This window comes from Primulina huaijiensis, chromosome 4, assembly GCF_012295235.1.
Source record: "Primulina huaijiensis isolate GDHJ02 chromosome 4, ASM1229523v2, whole genome shotgun sequence".
NCBI classification, from domain to species: domain Eukaryota; kingdom Viridiplantae; phylum Streptophyta; class Magnoliopsida; order Lamiales; family Gesneriaceae; genus Primulina; species Primulina huaijiensis.
This window is the reverse complement of record NC_133309.1, coordinates 24,778,981-24,792,519: the sequence shown is the minus strand read 5'-3', so window position 1 is coordinate 24,792,519 and position 13,539 is coordinate 24,778,981. Positions and strand designations below refer to the sequence as shown.

At 41.6% G+C, this 13,539-nt stretch overlaps 3 protein-coding genes across 3 annotated transcripts; 1 reads left to right on the top strand and 2 right to left on the bottom strand.

Annotated features, from left to right (window-relative positions):
- Positions 1 to 1,757: 1,757 nt before the first annotated feature.
- LOC140975018 (uncharacterized) lies at positions 1,758 to 6,302 on the bottom strand. Its single transcript, XM_073438506.1, has one exon. The coding sequence runs from the start codon at positions 6,300 to 6,302 to the stop codon at positions 1,758 to 1,760; it is 4,545 nt and encodes a 1,514-aa protein (XP_073294607.1).
- A 2,386-nt stretch (positions 6,303 to 8,688) lies between these two features.
- On the top strand, positions 8,689 to 9,515 carry LOC140974806 (zinc-finger homeodomain protein 11-like). Its single transcript, XM_073438297.1, has one exon. The coding sequence runs from the start codon at positions 8,921 to 8,923 to the stop codon at positions 9,464 to 9,466; it is 546 nt and encodes a 181-aa protein (XP_073294398.1). The 5' UTR covers positions 8,689 to 8,920; the 3' UTR covers positions 9,467 to 9,515.
- Positions 9,516 to 10,435: 920 nt separating this feature from the next.
- On the bottom strand, positions 10,436 to 12,926 carry LOC140975692 (calmodulin-like). Its single transcript, XM_073439548.1, has 4 exons — positions 12,699 to 12,926; positions 11,688 to 11,845; positions 10,963 to 11,043; positions 10,436 to 10,819 (listed from the first exon to the last, which is right to left on the bottom strand). Exons 1-4 carry the CDS (start codon positions 12,772 to 12,774, stop codon positions 10,685 to 10,687), a joined length of 450 nt encoding a protein of 149 aa, XP_073295649.1. The 5' UTR covers positions 12,775 to 12,926; the 3' UTR covers positions 10,436 to 10,684.
- Positions 12,927 to 13,539: the final 613 nt, after the last annotated feature.

The following is a 13,539-nucleotide window of genomic DNA, read 5'->3' as shown; positions in this document are numbered from 1 at the left end:
AAGCTCCTGAACTGACTTAGGGTGAAACCCTTTGACTTGGCGTAACCAAGATGAGGTGAGCTCTAAAGCTCCTGAACTGACTTAGGGTGAAACCCTTTGACTTGGCGTAACCAAGATGAGGTGAGCTCTAAAGCTCCTGAACTGACTTAGGGTGAAACCTTTTGACTTGGCGTAACCAAGATGAGGTGAGCTCTAAAGCTCCTGAAATGAGATCGGGTGAAAACCCTTTGACTTGGCGTATCCAAGATGAGGCGAGCTCGGGGCTCCTGAACTGATTTAGGGTGAAAACCCTTGACTTGGCGTAACCAAGATGAGGTGGGCTCTAAAGCTCCTGAACTGACTTCGGGTGAAACCCTTTGACTTGGCTTAACCAAGATGAGGTGAGCTCTACCGCTCCTGAAATGAGTTCGGGTGAAAACCCTGTGACTTGGCGTATCCAAGATGAGGTGAGCTCTGAGGTTCCTGAGCTGACTTAGGGTGAAACCCTTTGCCTTGGCGTGACCAAGATGAGGTGAGCTCCGAAGCTCCTGAACTGAAATCGGGTGAAAACCCTTTGACTTGGCGTAGCCAAGATGATGTGAGCTCTGAAGCTCCTGAACTGACTTAGGGTGAAACCCTTTGACTTGGCGTAACCAAGAAGAGGTGAGCTCCGCAGCTCCTGAACTGAAATCGGGTGAAAACCCGTTGACTTGGCGTAGCCAAGATGATGTGAGCTCTGAAGCTCCTGAACGGACTTAGGGTGAAACCCTTTGACTTGGCGTCACCAAGATGAGGTGAGCTCTAAAGCTCCTGGACTGAGATCGGGTGAAAACCCTTTGACTTGGCGTATCCAAGATGATGTGAGCTCGGGGCTCCTGAACTGATTTAGGGTGAAACCCTTTGACTTGGGGTGACCAAGATGAGGTGAGCTCTAAAGCTCCTGGACTGAGATCGGGTGAAAACCCTTTGACTTGGCGTATCCAAGATGAGGCGAGCTCGGGGCTCCTGAACTGATTTAGGGTGAAAACCCTTATCTGCAATAATAATCTCTAACCAAAATGCATAATTTTATTAATGTCTAAATAAAGCAGTAAAACCTGATGACCTTGCAACAAAAGTAAACGACAATAAATATATAAAAACTAAAGTCCTAACACTATCTAAGCATAGTATTTGCGGAGGTGATAAGCATTCCATGGCCTCTTTAATTTCTTCCCTGTCCAGTCTTCTAAGTAATAAGCACCCGAGCTGAGCTTCTCCACCACTTTGAACGGTCCTTCCCATCTTGGATCTAGCTTTCCGACCTTCTCTTCTTGAACCTTCTTCCAAACTAGGTCTCCGACCTGGAAGCTCCTCTGAATCACTTTCTTATTGTAGGATTGGGCTATGCGTCTTTTGTAAGCTTCCGTTCTTATGGCCGCCGCTTCCCTCTTTTCTTCTAGGAAGTCCAAATCCGCTGCTCGCCTCTCATTGTTCTGCTCATCATAGAATATTACTCGGGATGTCTCTTCGCCAATCTCTGCCGGAAGCACTGCCTCGTTTCCATAAACCAGGCTGAAAGGCGTCTCCCCGGTGCCAATCTTTGGGGTAGTCCGATATGACCACAGGACACTGGGGAGTTCCTCCACCCAATTACCTTTCGCGCTCCCAAGTCGGGTCTTAAGGCTCTGCACCAAGGATCTATTGGTGACCTCCACTTGTCCATTACACTGAGGGTAGGCCACAGAGGTGAAGTGCTGTTGAATCTTCATCTCTTTGCACCAGGCTTGGATCCGGCTTCATTGAAACTGTCTTCCATTATCAGATATCAGCTTCCTCGGGACCCCAAACCTGCAGACAATATTCTTCCAGAGAAATTTGAGTACCTCATTTTCAGTTATCTTGGATAAAGCCTTGGCCTCGACCCATTTTGAAAAGTAATCAATAGCAACAAGCAAGAACTTCTTCTGGGCTGGAGCTGGGGGAAAAGGTCCCACAATGTCGATTCCCCATTGGTCAAACGGGCAGGCTGCCACAATACTCTTCATTAATGCTGCGGGCTGATGTTGGAGCTTCGCATGACGTTGGCAACTGTTGCATGAGACAACAATGGCTAGAGCGTCTTTCAGCATAGTGGGCCAGAAATAACCGGCCAGAAGTGCTTTCCGTGCCAGAAAGTAAGATCCCAAGTGATTCCCGCAACAGCCCTCATGAATCTCCCTTAGCACGTAGCTAGATTGCTTGGGACCCAAGCACTTGAGAAGAGGTTGTGAGAGCGATCTCTTGTATTGATCTCCATTGACAACTATAAACCGAAGGCTCCTTCGCTTCATTCTGTATGCCTTTTTTGGGTCTTTTGGGAGCACCCCATTTTTCATATAATCCAATAATTCAGAGCGCCAGTCTTCGTCCTCGGATTCGGGAGATGGATAGTACAGAGAAGGACTTAGCTCTACTTGGACTACCACATCTCTTGATTTCCAACTGTGAAGTGAGCTTGCCATTTTGGCAAGGGAGTCGGCCCCCTCATTCTCCTCCCTAGGGATTTGCTTAAACACGAGTTCCGTAAAGAGTTCTTTGGCCGCCTCCACTGCCTTTACATACTCCATCAGTCTTTCATTCTTGATACCATAAGTTCCATTCATTTGATGGGCCACCAACTGAGAGTCAGAAAAAATGTGAACCCGAGCAGCCCCGACCTGCCGTGCCGCTCTTAGACCTGCTAAAACCGCCTCATACTCTGCCTCATTGTTGGATGCCCTGAAGTCTAGTCTCACAGCCAACTTTAATTCATCTCCTTTCGGAGAGATCAATAACACACCGACTCCACTGCCTTCATTGGTGGACGAACCATCCACATATACTTTCCAAAGATCTTCTATTTCGACATGTAGAGTTTCAGCAAGAAAATCAGCCAAGGCCTGCGCTTTTATTGCGGTCCTGGGTCCATATTGAATGTCGTACTCCCCCAGTTCCGTGGTCCATTTCACCAGCCTTCCCGAGATATCGGCATGAGTCATTATCTTCCCGAGAGGGCTGTTAGTGAGGACCATAATGGGGTGAGAAAGGAAGTATGGCCTTAGTCTTCGAGCTGTTGTGACCAAAGCTAGAGCAAGTTTCTCTACCACTGTATACCTGAGCTCTGCCCCTTTGAGCGCATGAGAGATGTAATGTACGGGACTCTGTTCCGTACCTCTTTGCCTGATTAAAACTGAGCTTACAGCCGTTTCCATGGCCGAGAGATAAACATACAGTTGTTCTCCTGGAGCTGGTTTGGCAAGTATGGGGAGCTCAGCCAAGTACTTCTTTAAATCATCGAAGGCCTTTACACATTCTTCATCCCACTCAAACTTCTTAGCTTTCCTGAGAATACGGAAGAAAGGCAGACTTCGATGTGCTGCTCTTGAAATGAATCTCGACAAAGCTGTGATTCTCCCGGCAAGCTTCTGAACCTCCCGGAGATTCCCGGGAGGCAACATAGATTGAATGGCCTTCACTTTCTCGGGGTTGGCTTCAATTCCTCTTTCTGTTACCATATATCCCAGAAACTTTCCGCTCTTGACCCCAAAGGTGCACTTCTGGGGGTTCAGCTTCAGCCCATAGGTTCTTAGGGTGGCAAAGGTCTCATAGAGGTCTTTTATGAGGTCGGTGGAACCCTTGGATTTTACTAGAATATCATCCACATAGACCTCCACATTTCTTCCAACCTGAGCTGAAAAAACCTTGTCCATGAGCCTTTGATAAGTGGCTCCTGCATTTTTTAACCCGAAAGGCATTACCACATAACAGAATGTCCCTTCGGAGGTGATGAAGCTTACTTTATCCTGGTCTTCCTCCGCTAATGGTATCTGATGGTATCCCTGATAAGCATCCATTAGACACAAGTATTGATGACCTGCAGTGGAGTCGACCAGTTGGTCGATCCTCGGTAAAGGATAACAATCTTTCGGGCAAGCTTTGTTAAGATCTCTGAAGTCGACACACATCCTCCATTTTCCAGAGCTCTTAGGGACCAGGACAACATTTGACAACCATGTTGGGAAAAAGACCTCCCGTATGTGTCCTGCTCTAAGAAGCTCGCCCACCTGCTCCTTTATTATCTTGTCTTTTTCGGGGCCGAAGTGCCTCTTCTTCTGTTTAACTGGTCGAGCTTCAGGAAGTATATTAAGACGGTGCTCCATGATTGCCGGGCTGACCCCTTGAAGCTCTTGAGGAGACCAGGCGAACACGTCTGGATTAGCCTTTAAACAAGCCAACAAATCATTCTTAGTTTCAGGATCCAGATCGGCCGCCACCCTTACGTGCTGCTGAGATCCTATTTCCACCATCTCTGGTTCTTCCTCTGATATGAGTTGAGCCTCCTTTCTGGAGATCATTCTTTTTTGAGTTTCAATCATCCCTACCTCAGTTCGGGACCTCTTCAATTCAACCTTTACCTCATCCACATAGCAGCGGCGTGAGCACTTCTGATCTCCACATACAACTCCCACATGGCTCCCCGAAGGATATTTTAACTTTTTATGATAAGTAGAACTCACAGCTCGGAAGTCAGCCAGGGCCGGTCGACCCAATATCCCGTTGTACAAAGAGGGGGCATCTACCACAGTAAAACAACTCATCTTCGTGATGCGATGTGGTCCAGTTCCCAAAGACAATGGAAGCATGATTTGTCCAATGGTTTGGACTGCGTGCCCCGTGAAGCCGAATAAAGGCGTAGAGATGGGGTCATACTCGAACCCTTCCACTTTCATTTGATCAAGGGTCTTTTTGAAAAGAATGTTTACTGAGCTTCCGGTGTCCACAAAGATTCTCGCCACATCATAATTGGCGACCGTGAGAGTTACTAGCAAGACATCGTTATGGGGTGCCATAATACCTTTCAGGTCCTCGGGCCCGAAGCTGATGGTGGGATCGGATTTGGGAGCTAGGTCAACTCCCAGGCTCTCCAATCTCCTACCGTGGGCTTTCCGAGCCCTTCCTGAATCACCATCGGTTGCACCACCAGATATCATGTGTATTATACCTCGGGTCGGGTCATTGGCTATTTGTTCGACTTGAGGTCCCTGTTGCTGCTGAGGGCCTGCTCGGCCCCCTTGGTTGGGTCGGTCCTCTCTGGGTGGTCTCTGATTTACCCAGGGGGGTCCTCGACCTCTCCTGTCCTGTCGGTACCTTCCTTCTGATCGGGCTAATAAGTTCTTCATGTGAGGATCCCTCTGCATGATCCTCTGCACCTCTTCTCCCAGTCTCTGGCAGTCATTGGTAATGTGACCGTATTCTTGATGGAATTCACAGAACTTATCCGAGGGAGGTAATCGTGGCCCTTTTTCGGCTTGTTTTGGGCGTTCTAACTTCCTCCTCTCTTCACAGATTGCCATGGCTCTTTCCAAACTCATAGCCAATGGGGCATAAGGGAAAGGTCCCGGAACTCGGCCTCGTTCATCTGATCTTTCCGCAGGCCTCTTCCTGCTCGGCTCAACTTTTTCCTTTCCCTTGTCTCTGTCTCCCGGCCTGCCGTCCGTACGTTTTTGTCTCTGTGCATCCTCAAGGTTCACATATTTCTCAGCTCGGCTAAGGAGCTCATCATAGCTGTGGGGGGGCTTTTTTACCAAAGAATTAAAGAACTGTCCCCCACGAAGGCCTTGTGTGAAGGCATTTACCAGGGTTTCGGTGGCTGCAGCTGGGACCTCCAAGGCTGCGTCATTAAACCGTTTGATGAAATCCCTCAATGAGTCCGCGTCACTCTGTTTCACATTGAACAAGCCCAGGGAGGTCTTCAAATATCTTTTGCTGGTGGCATATTGGTTCATTAAGACAGTACTAAATTCTCGAAAACTGGTGATGGGATGCGGTGGCAGTAGATCGAACCACCTCTGAGCCGGTCCTACCAGGGTGGTAAGGAAGACTCGGCATTTCACCCCATCTGAGTATCTGTGGAGCAGGGCAGCATTATTAAACCTCCCCAAATGTTCTTCGGGGTCGGTACTTCCGTCGTAATCTCTAACTGTTGGCTGGCGAAAGTTGGGCGGGAGGTCCTCGTTCAGTATTTCTGGAGAGAGCGGGCTTTCCCTGTCCAGCATAGGAGGTCGACCTCCCATTTGCCGGCCAAGCCTTCTGATTTCCTCCCACGTGGCTTCTAGATGCTCGGGAGGAGGAGGAGGAGGGTTAGGTGGTTGTTGCGGTGGAGGTGATGGGGACCGATTCCGACGGAGGGCCTCATCCACGGATCTGTTAATCAGCTGGGCAAGTTGGTCTAGGGTAAGATCAGCCACTCCTCTCCCTTGACACCCCCCAGGACCTCCTCGCCCACCCCTAGGGCCTGTTCTTAAACCTCTTCGTCCCCACATGTCTTACGTCTTCTCAGTATCTTCCCACAGACGGCGCCAATTGATGTTGCTAAAATCGGTGATGGTACCTGGGAGGTCGGATCTTTGCTTAGAGAGCTCGGATCAAACCTTGGAACGATGGCTGGGAGGTCGGATCTTCAGTTGGGAGCTCGGATCAGACTCTCGAAATCTGGAACCACAAACAAGAACGTTAGAAGGGGGCCGGAAGGCTGTTCCGGCGTAGCCCCTCCGACGCTCAAGTCAGAGAATAGAAAATTGAGAGAGTAATGTGTGTGCTAAGAGAATGTGAATATCTGAATGAATAAATAATGAACGAAACCTGGTATTTATAGGAGAACAATAGAGTCCTGATTTTGGTAGATTTAGATCCTCAGAATCTTGCAAGATTTGGTTAGATTCTGTGAAAGATTCGGTCATATCTTCTAGATTTCGTTTATATTTTTGTGGGTTCTTGCTGAGATGTGAAAACGCCGCCTATTTTCCTGGGAGGTCGGCTCGGGAGGTCGGCCAATCATATCCGGTCGACTCGATCGGACTACAAATGAGGTCAGCTCGGGAACTCTTGGGAGCTCGGCCGTGGAGCTCGACATGGGAGCTCGGCCATATTTTTTAAGCCTCGCTTATGGGTATTTGGGAGGTCGGCTTGGATGACCTCCCGGATGAGGTCCCGGCCTGCAGCTGGCTTGGCACGAGTTCCTGGTCACCTGGCCTTCAACTGTCTGGGCCACCGAGAGTAGGCCGAGGCCATCCCCGACCCTGGGGTATCAAATATAATAATAATCACATTAGGACACGTACATATAGATCCATAAAAGGAAATGTTACTATTAAAATTTAATTAGTAGTTAGTAAATGTTTTTAACATGTATATATACGAACATGATTCTTCACAATTATTTAACTCTAAATACTTTTGTGATTATCAATTTTTTTTTGGAATTACGATTTAACTCGTAGCTGTTATATCTTTAGATGTACATTGGGTAAACCCTCGAATTAACGCAATAGCCTAGCCTATATGTTAGTCACGTGTATGTATACCAAACTGGAAAAACCTTGAATGACAGGTTCGGTCGAGAATGTTTTGGTCGAGGGAATCAAACTTTTGACTATGATGAAGTACGTTTCTACTTAACTTCACCAACTTAGACTCCCCAAATGTTGTCATATATTATGTAATTTTACCTAGTATATATGTTATGCATGCTTTTTACAATCTATAGAGAATAATTACATTATAAACATTGTTTGACTGATGATACGAAANTAATTTCCCATAGATAAATTAATTAATTGATCATGTAAAATAATATGAAGAGATTTGAATAAAAAAAAATTTAACCATTTAATAACAAAATAAATAAGTTCTAAAAAAAAAAAGAGGTGGCTATAATAAAGCCACGTAGACTATATACTTATTAATATGACATAAATAAAAAATAAAGAAACTCATACCGACGGCAGCAACACAATGGGATATTGATTCTGAAAAGTCGTGTTTTTCTATAATTAGAAAATTACAAAATCTTGCTGTCCATTGTCTATTTGTCGTAGCATACTACAATAAATGCATTTTACTCAAAGATATATAAAAATAATAGAGTATGTCTCTACGATCTCACGAATCTTTATCTGTACGACAGATCAATCTTACCGATATTCACAATAAATATTAATACTCTTAGCATAAAAATTAATACTTTTTCATGGATGACACAAATAAGATATCTGTCTCACAAAATACGATCCGTGAGACTATCTCACACAAGTTTTTGTCTCAATTAATAAATCACACTCCCTATTTAATAATTTATTATTAAGTATTACACGAAAAATTTATCCCAAATCCGACATAACAGCACAGGAAGAACTGAGTTGGAAACTTTAAGCAACAGATCGAAACATTTGTATTTTTGAAATTAAAAAAATAATAGATGCGACCCTCTCTCATTTATAGTCATATAATAATAAATTACAAAGTATATTCATTTGAAAATGTTTTAATGATGTATTAAACAACTAAAAGTTTAATTACTTGGAACAATGATTTTGAAAGCATTTATCAAAACTTATATTGAAAATAAATAATAATAATTCAACCACTCCGACTTTATATTTTGTCTTTCGTTCCATCTTATCGTCTCTCTCGTATCATTTCAATTTTAAAAAATGACCGTTTTTTTATTTTATTATTTTTTAAATCCTTATTTCTTTCTCCTTTTTCTTCTACGGACAAAAAACGATGTATCGCGTGTGCTATGTCGACCTGATATGTATCGCGTGTGTTACGACACGCTAATTATTATTATTATTAAAGGATAAAAATGATCCCACGAGTAACATAGTTTTATGGTATAGAGTTTCCACAATAAAGATGTGAATAAAGGTGAAAAAAATGTGGAATAGTCGGGTCAACAGGAACAGTAGAATTCATTGGAACCACGTTCATCCTAGCATAAAATCATTATATACCAACACCACCACCATTGTTTTTCTTATACACACACAGAACTGTTTCTCCATCTCCATCTCCACTGTGAGATCAGAGAAAGAATCACTGTTTCTGTGTGACTGTGTGTGTGAGAGGGAGATACATACATACATATATATGTAAGTATATGGACATGGAGGGAGGAGATAACAGTAGCAATGAAGTATACAGAGAATGCCAAAGAAACCATGCAGCCAGCTTGGGGAGCTATGCTACCGACGGGTGCGGGGAGTTCACGCCAGAATACACGACCCTCGGTGGCCTCCTCAGATGCGCTGCATGCGGCTGCCACAGAAATTTCCACCGGAAGGCCACCTACAGCGCCGCCCACCGCAGCCAGGTGGCGGAGATCATAGACTACAGCAGTGGCGGGGGGGCTGACAGGCAAATGACGACCACCGTGGTTCCGTACTCTCCGGAGTCCTCGAACAACAAGAAGAGGTTCCGGACCAAGTTCACGGAGGAGCAGAAGGAGAAAATGCTGGGCTTCGCGGCAAATCTGGGGTGGAAGTTGCAGAGGAAAGATCAAGAAGAGGATGAGATCGAGAGGTTCTGCAGAGGGATTGGGATTAGCAGGAAGGTGTTCAAGGTTTGGATGCACAATCACAAGAACTCCTCGTCTCATTCTGCTGCTTCTGCTGGAAATGCGTCTTCTCTTACTGATGAACAGTAGATTTTCTTCTAAATATTTAGAAATTGTTGGAATATAATTTTTATTTCAAGCCTTTTTCATTTGTTTTATATTATGATTCCTGACAATGTTATTAGTAATTAATATCGGGTTTTAATTATTAGAGAGTTACTTACCTTGAATGTCGTCGTGATCGGGAATCCGCTGATTGTATGTTGAGTAAATTCTCGAACTTAAGCTACATATCAAGTCGACTGAGTAAAATGTACTATATAATTCTTGTGCGACTAACTCGATGGAGAAAATGTTGAATGAAGAAATAGAGTTGGTGAGTGACCATTTGATCATGTGTCTCTCTTGACTGTTATTTTTACTTACCCAGAAATCAGAATGTCATTTAGTTCCTCAATCATGTGGTGAGGTATTTTTAGTGTGTGAATCAATTTTTAATGATGTAATTATTATGTAATGATCTATTATAGTCCTTTTCACACTAAAATTTTAGTGTCAAATTAATAAAATGTAATTCTCTGCCAAATATATAAAATAGTTTGGGATTAAAATTTACATAAATAATCCAGTAAAAAAAATTAAATAAATAATTAGTATGAACCCCCATAAATGAAATGACATTTTTTCTCATTATTTCTTAACTACATTTAAAAAATAGAAGAGTTGAATAATTATTAAAAACAATTGGAACAAAATACTTGTGTTCAGATAAGTTTAGCCGTGTGACCAATTGACCATGCTGGTAGTTGTTGAAGCTCGACGTGACTAAAAAAATATATTTCACCACAATTAAAAAAAAAACACCACGCGTACACAAGTTGGTATGTCAAAAGTGGGAAAATTAGTTGTTTTGTCTCAAGGACGATGCATCCCACTATTGGTATTTGTTCTTGCATGTAAGTCCATAGTTATGGACAACTTTCGATGCAATTTTTCCTTTTTCCAATGTAATCCTATGAACTGGATTCAACTCGACAACCATTCTATTTGGAAATGAAATTATCCCACTTCAAAATTCAAAAAATAATACCAAGGGATATTCATAGGCAATTGAAAGTAAACAGAAAAATGTTTCTCAAAGGAACAGATATTGAGGTTGATATGTCCATAACAATCTATACTAGAATCACCGCTCAAGTCCAGAATAGGATAAACGATATACTAACTAAAACAGTTTGAAGGTAGATAGATGGTGGTACCCAATTAACCAATGCCTTTTAACTCCAGATTCGACATAATCTCGAAAAATCACTTAGCAAGCATCATTCTAACAAACTCCTCGTAATTCACTTGGCCATCACCATCCACATCAGCTTCTCGTATCATCTCATCAACTTCCTCGTCTGTCAACTTCTCCCCAAGGTTTGTCATAACATGACGAAGCTGCAAGATTGGTATGATACAATAGGTGTATGTTCAGAGATAATGATAAAAGAATCAAGAGACAAAAGCTTTGTTTGATGGGTAAAGTTGAACAAACACGAATGAAGTGAAACTGAGGGGGTTGGATTAAAGGATAGAAAGACCTCAGCTGCAGAAATGAAGCCGTTTTGATCTTTATCAAATACCTTGAAAGCTTCTTTAAGTTCCTCCTCTGAGTCGGTATCCTTCACAAACAAAGAAGGATGTTTAGTTTCCTCAGGATGTAAGTTTCGTACTTGCCACATTTTGAATCCGATCACCAAACTCCATTATTTAGAATCATTGACTTTCTCACTTCACACCAAAACCATATTCTATTACAACTTTTTATAGGAACTGGACAACATTGAATTTATCACAAGGCATTTAATGTATAAATTTGTCTCCATGATATTGACATCTCCAAGCAAGCACTTTGTGCGTGCATTCGCAGCTAACAAATATTCATCCCAGCTAACAATGAATTCAATGTCAGAGCGTCTTAAATATGAAGTCAAGTCACTTTGATTCAGTAAATAAAATATCTAGAGCAATCTCGGTTGTCAAATACTAAAACTATTTGACTATCACACTATGAAAACAGAAAGAAACATATTAGTTTTGAGTTGGAAAGAGCTATAACAATCATAAATGGCAATAAAGACCATAAACTCCCCACATATAAAACTAAAAATGAACTGAAATGCAACAGCTAGTCAAATGAATGATAATCCATGATATCATATATATAAATATTATCCACCTCATTTTTAATTAGCTTAAAGCACATAAATATACCCTCACAAAATCAACCTCTACAGAGAGTAAAGCAAATAAAAAAAAATTTCACCTTCATCTTTCGAGCCATCAAATTCAAGAATTCGGGGAAGTCAATGGTACCATTTTGGTCAGCGTCAACTTCATTGATCATATCTTGAAGTTCAGCCTCGGTGGGATTCTGTCCAAGTGACCTCATCACTGTCCCCAACTCCTTAGTCGTGATAAAACCTTAAAAAAGATACACATTTTCAATAATCATAGAGTTATAATGCAATTAAGTTCCACAGAATACCATTTTACAGTCTAACATACAATACTAGAGATAGGTATGAATTCGAAGATCTTCAGCAAACATGAACTTGAAAAAAGTACAAACCAAGAACATTATTGTGTCATTAACGTTTAATAATCACATGCATATATTAAAGAACATGCTATTGAAACTATCAATTCTGTTGAGTCTTCAACGAAGAGAATTGTATAATTGCCCATGTTCACAAAGAGTAGGAGGCTCGAGATCCGATTCCACCCAGACCAAACTAAGCAAATTCTAATGACAGTAAACACACATAAAACCATAATCATGTGAATAGGCAACACTTCATACATCAGAAACCTGTCAACAGGCTAAGAGACCAGACTAAGAACCAGACTAACGAGACTAAATAACAGAATGTACATTCGAAGACCTTGATTCATCTATCAATTAACCCAATCGATTAACATAGTTAACACATAAAACACTCGTCACAACTATTTAAACCGAGAAGTCATTCTATACTAAGGATTTACTTCCATCACCAAACATATGAAACAAAAGAAGCCTAAAGCAACAGTTACATCCGTACTTCATCGCCTAAAATGCGCAGGTAAAGTAGAAAAAGCATATAAACAATAAACTCAAGTCTCTCATCCAAGCTCTCGATGTTAAACATTCATTTCACCAATGGAACATATAATGTAATAGAAACGAAGTCGTAGAAGCATTCAACTCACGAAAAACAAAAGAACTAATCTAGAGCAAAAAATCAGCGAACAGAGACAAAAAATAGATCGATCACGAAGAAAAAAAAAAGCAAACCGTCGCCATCCTTATCGAAAAGGCTGAATGCCTCCTTGAACTCGGCAATCTGCTCCTCCGTCAACTTTTCAGCCATTCGCTCCGCGGCTAATTTTCTACTCCCGAAAACGCAGTTGCGGAGAAAATGAGAGTCACAGTGCAAAAGGTTTTCTGGAGCTTAACTTGTGCAAAGGGTTATTACGTAGGTGGTTGTACAATTTCTTGATAGCGACTTTTCTAAATGGATTAACCTAAAACGCGATCTTAGTTAGAATAGCTTCCTTCCAAACGGAAATTTAGGAATGCGATTATAGAGGTAATGAAAATTTCTCAACAACTAGCCTTACTCGATTGAAGCACACGCGTTGTATGTGTTAAAAATATCAACAAACGGACGTAGATATATGAGACGGTGATTATTTTTATTTGGGTGTGAAATTTAAAAGAAGTATGTGTAACAGTTTAATATGGATGAAAATTTGAATATGAAGTGGGAAAATATTTGATTAAATTTGTAAAAAAAAAAAGAAGATACGAGACAAATTTATAGGATTTTAGAAAAGGATTCATTTTAATATTATAGAGGTTAGACTTTAATTAATATATAATAAATCTTAATTTATTTTTCTTTTCCGGATACGAAAACGAAAGATGAATATAATAAATAAAGATATGATCCAAATATATGAAATCCTACTTTCATGCCTAATACAAATTTATGAGATGGAAAAGAAATTTAAAATTATTTTTATTTACGCTTTATATTTATATATTATGTAAGAAAAATATTTGTCATATGAATTTTAAAAAATTAAATTTAAAATAATGATTGTGCAAATGTATACGTATCTTGATGAAGCAC